Raw genomic sequence first — 5,000 nt, forward strand, 5'->3', positions numbered from 1 at the left:
CGACGGCGCGCCATCCGCGACACGTGGGCATCGGTCACGCGCAACAACACGGCCCGCGTCCGGCACGTGTTCGTGCTAGGGAGGAGCAAGGTGAAGGCGGTTTTTTGTGTTTTTCTTTTGTTTTTGTTTTTCGTTGATTGTTTGTTTTGTTTTCAATTTGTTTTGATTTGTTTTGTTTTAAATGATGATGATTATGATGATGATAATGATAACAATGATAATGATGATGATGATAAAGATAATACTAATGATAACAATAATGATGATGATGATGATTATACATACTAGTACTAGCACTACTATTACTACTACTACTACAACAGCTGCTGCTGCTGCTACTACTGCACGCAGGAAAAAAATACAAAAAAAGGGTGGCGCTGTAGAGTAACGACGCGCTCTCCCTGGGGAGAGCAGCCCGAATTTCACACAAGAGAAATCTGTTGCAATAAAAAGAAAAAAAGTAACAACATAAAAAGAGCATTATAAGAAACCATCCCGTTAGTGATTCTACACCACAACGGTAACGCATATTATTCATTCAGAGGTACTGTTCCAAGCCCCTCTTAAAAGAATATCTACCTATTGGATGCCTTCGTAAATAAATTAGAACAAAACAAATAACGTAGATAAAGCCACACATCACATTGGATCAACCAACCCGCCCCCCTCCCCCACCGTACCCCCTCCCCCCCAACAACAACAACAAAAAAAAAATCTGTATATCCCCAAAGTTGGATTTTATACGCCCACCCCCATGTAACTGACACGGGAGGGGATGGGGGGCATTCGGGGGTGGGTGGTGGGTTGGGGGGTGGGGGGGTGGGGGGTGGGGGGGGGGGGGGGCATTCTTGGGGGGGGGGGGCATTCTAGGCTACTTCCGCCCAGTCAGGGTCAATACAGCTGTTAAAGTAAACACGCGCACCTCTCCAAAGCCCATCCCCTACCCAGTTTGCCCCCTTGAATTTGTAGCTGAGACGATGGGGTAAAAGCTGACCTAGAAAAACCCGTCTTCCCTTTTCCATTGCTTGGTTGAACCAGCAGAAAGAGAAAGGGTGTATGTGTGTGGGGGTGGGGGGGTGGGGGTGGGGGTGGGGGGTGGGGGTGGGTGTCGGGGGGGGGGAATGGGGGTGTAATATCCAACTATGGAGTAAGGGGGTTTTGGGGGGGGGGCGGTAGTCGCTCTTGATGATTATCGTGATAATAATGATGATAATAATGGATACTTGTTGAGCGCTGTCCTCCCGAAGAAGGAGCTCAGAGCGCTTTACAGTGAACATAAGACACACATGACTTTACTTATTAAAGGAAAGATACCACCACCACCACCACCACTACCACTACTACTACTACTAGTAACGATGATGATGATGATGATGATGATGATGGATTCTTCTTGAGCACTTTCCTCCCAAAGAAGGAGCTCAAAAGCGCTTTACAATAAATAAACAATAATACTCACATATCAAGTTACAAAAGGCATGATACTACTATTTCAACACACACACACACACACACACACACACAGAAGAATGGAGTCAGTCTGAGAGAGCGGTCCACCAAAAAATGGAAAAATAAAACAAACAACCCCCCCCCCCCCCCCCCCCCCCACAACTCGGAGAAAAGAATGGTATTCATTTAATTCTAATTTCCTTCCCACAGAATGAAATGGACATGCAATTGGCGCGAAAAGAAAATCAACTCTACGGTGACGTCATCATGTATGACTTCATAGACACCTACGGGAATTTGACGCTGAAGACGTTGACGTTGTTGCACTGGGTCCTGGACTACTGTCATAATGCCAGGTAGGTGTGTGTGTATGTGTGTGTGTACGCACGCGCGCGTGTGTGTCTGACTATGTCTGTGTGTACGTTTGTTCAAGGAGTACATGCTTGTGTCTGTTGTTTAATTTTCAACTACAGGGTGCTAGGTTTAACAAGCGCTTCAGAGCTTGGTCTTCGAACGAGGATAGGTGCAATCTACGTATCCATATCTATCTATGAAAATTAACAAATAATGAGGCCAGGAGATGAAATCATATCTATCTATCTATGTTGTTTTGACTCCATGTTTGTAAAGTGTTTAGAGCTTGGTCTACGAACGAGGATAGGCACAATCTTCGTATCCATATCTATCAGTCTGTCTATCTATTTGCTGTTTTTAACTCCATGTTTATAAAGTGTTTAGAGCATAGTCTTCGAACGAGGATAGGCGCAATCTACGTATCCATATCTATCTTTCTATCTATGTTTTTTTTTTTTTTTTTACTCCATGTTTATAAGATGTTTAGAGCTTGGTCTTCGAACGACGATAGGCGCTATGTAAGTATCCATAATTATATGAATTATCATCATCATCATGATCATGATCATTATCATCATAACGCGGGCCTGGTCCTATCCCGCCAGGTTCATCCTGAAGGCGGACGACGACATGTGGATCAACGTCCCCACCCTGCTGACCACAGTGGAGAGGGAGAAGACCGCCCTGCAGACCTCCATCGGCGGAGCATGCCACCAGTCAGCCGGACCCATCCGAAACCGCCACTCCAAGTGGTACGCCTCCGTCAAGGACTACCCCCAGAACTCCTACCCCGGGTTCTGCTCAGGCACGTCCTACGTCACCAGCGTCAACGTGGCTCGTCACGTGCTGGCCACGTCACCGGACGTTCCTTTCTTCCATCTGGAGGACGTGTACATGGCGCTGTGTATCAAGAGGCTGGGAGCCCCCTTCCACCTCCAGAGGTTGGGTGGGTTCTTCCATGGGGGCGGCTCCCCTCCCTGCGTGCTGCGTGGCCCCGAGACCGTGTCCGTGCACGAGGTGCCGCCCCACAGGCTGAGGCAGATCTGGGAGGCCAGGTGTCCGTGAGGAGAGGCGATTTTCGTTTTCTTTTTCTTTTTTTTTTTTTTTTTATTATTATTTTTAATATAATTTACACCTCTACGTTTACTAGTGACCAGAAAACTGAGGTACATCTGGGAGTCAAAGTGACCACGGGGGTCCTTTAAAAAACATTTTTTAAAAACTTGTCCACTTACTAGTGACCAGAAATTTTTTTTAGAGAAATCTTGGAGGCTAAGTGTCCTTGATGAGTTTTTTTTTTTTCCCCCTCCACTTACTAGTGACCAAAAAAACACACTAAAACTTAGGGAAATCTTGGAGGCTAAGTGTCCTTGATGCTTTTTTGTTTTTGTTTTTTCCCCTCCACTTACTAGTGACCAGAAAAAAAAACTTTTTGTGTCCTTGGTGGCTTTTTGTTCCCCCCCCCCCCCGCCTCCACTTACTAGTGACCAGAAAAAAACAAACTTAGGGAAATCTTGTAGGCTAAGTGTCCTTGATTGGATTTTTATTTTTTCCCCCCTCCACTTACGAGTGACCAGAAAAAAAAAAACTTAGGGAAATCTTGGAGGCAAAGTGTCCTTGATGCTTCTTTTGTTTTTTCCTCTCCACTTACTAGTCACCAGAAACAAAACTTAGGGAAATCTTGGAGGCTAAGTGTCCTTGATGGGTTTTTTTGTTTTTTTCCCCTCCACTTACTAGTCACCAGAAAAAAAAAACCTTAGGGAAATCTTGGAGGCTGTGTCCTTGGTGGCTTTTTGTCCCCCCCCCCCCCCCCCCCGCTTACTAGTGACCAGAAAAAAAAAACTTAGGGAAGTCTTGGAGGCTAAGTGTCTTTGTTTAGATTTTTGTTTTTTCTCCCCTCCACTTACTAGTGACCAGAAGAAAAAAACACCAAACTTCGGGAAGTCTAAGTGTCCTTGATGGGTTTTTTGTCCCCTCCATTTACGAGTGAGCAGAAATCTGGGAGATTAGGTGTCCGTGACGATGTTTTTCACATTAAAAAAAAAACACCTTTATTTACTAGTGACCAGAGAAAAACTGAGGGACATCTGAGAGGCTGAGTGTCACTGAGGATCTCTCTCTCTCTCTCTGTGATATTTTTGCTTTTTTTTTTTTTTTTTTTTAATGTGTGTTAAGTTTTGAAAGCCTGTTGACAGAATGTGATCCAAACGTGACCTACGTGTGATTGCTCCAATTTTTGACTCACTTGTGTAAACAAGTGAGTCTATGTTTTAACCCGGTGTTCGGTTGTCTGTGTGTGTGTGTGTGGCTGTGTGTCTGTGTGTCTGTGTGTCCGTGCTAAACTTTAACATTGACATTTTCTCTGCAACTACTTTGTCAGTTGACACCAAATTTGGCATAAAAATAGGAAAAATTCAGTTCTTTCCAGTCATCTTGTTTAAAACAATATTGCGCCTCTGGGATGGGCACAAAAAAATAAAGAATGAAGCCTAATTATATGCAAACTGCATTTACTGTTATATTTATATTTTTTGTATTCTCTAAACTTGGCACTTTGATCTGATATTCTGACCCAACAGCTAGAGCAGTCATTATTATCATTTTTTGTTCAAACAGGAACTTCTTTTGCTAAGCATGGAAGTTTTATTTATTTTGCAAACGTTTTGGTGCAGATAGTAAAAAAGGGAAATTACTCTGTAATGCTAGGGGGAGTTAATTTGCTTTAAACTGATCTTTCTCATCTTAAATATTACATTTTGAAACAAGAGAGGCAAGGCCTTCAAGACTCACTTATGATGCACTTTTTAAAAAACATCCAAGCTTTTTATGTATTGAGTATAATTTCAAAATGTAATATTTAAGATGAGAAAGATCAGTTGAAAGCAAACTAAGTCCCCCAGCAGAGTAATTTCCCTTGTTTTACTGCCTGCAGCAAAACGTTTGCAATAAACAAAACTTTCATGCTTAGCAAAAGAAGTTCCTGTTTGAACAAAAAAATGAAAATAATGACAGATCTTTTGTTGAGTCGAATATCAGATCAAAGTGCCAAGTTTAGAGAATATAAAAAATATAAATATATCAGTAAATGCATTATACTCAATACATAAAAAGCTTGGATTTTTTAAAAAGTGTATCACAAGTGAGTCTTGAAGGCTCTGCCTCTCTTGTTATTATTATTATTATTTTTTTTTTTTGTT

At 42.5% G+C, this 5,000-nt stretch overlaps 1 protein-coding gene across 1 annotated transcript in view; it reads left to right on the forward strand.

The window, feature by feature from the left end:
- Positions 1–2,907, forward strand: part of LOC143295020 (uncharacterized) — a 3,832-nt gene extending 925 nt beyond the window's left edge. The window contains exons 1-3 of the mRNA XM_076606560.1: positions 1–90; positions 1,660–1,805; positions 2,409–2,907. The exon at positions 1–90 is cut by the window's left edge and continues 925 nt beyond it. Of these exons, the coding sequence (XP_076462675.1) occupies positions 1–90; positions 1,660–1,805; positions 2,409–2,868 (696 nt within the window). The 3' untranslated portion in view covers positions 2,869–2,907. The remainder of the gene's footprint in view (positions 91–1,659; positions 1,806–2,408) is intronic.
- Positions 2,908–5,000: the final 2,093 nt, after the last annotated feature.

The sequence above is a fragment of the Babylonia areolata genome, chromosome 20 (genome assembly GCF_041734735.1).
Source record: "Babylonia areolata isolate BAREFJ2019XMU chromosome 20, ASM4173473v1, whole genome shotgun sequence".
NCBI classification, from domain to species: Eukaryota; Metazoa; Mollusca; class Gastropoda; order Neogastropoda; family Buccinidae; genus Babylonia; species Babylonia areolata.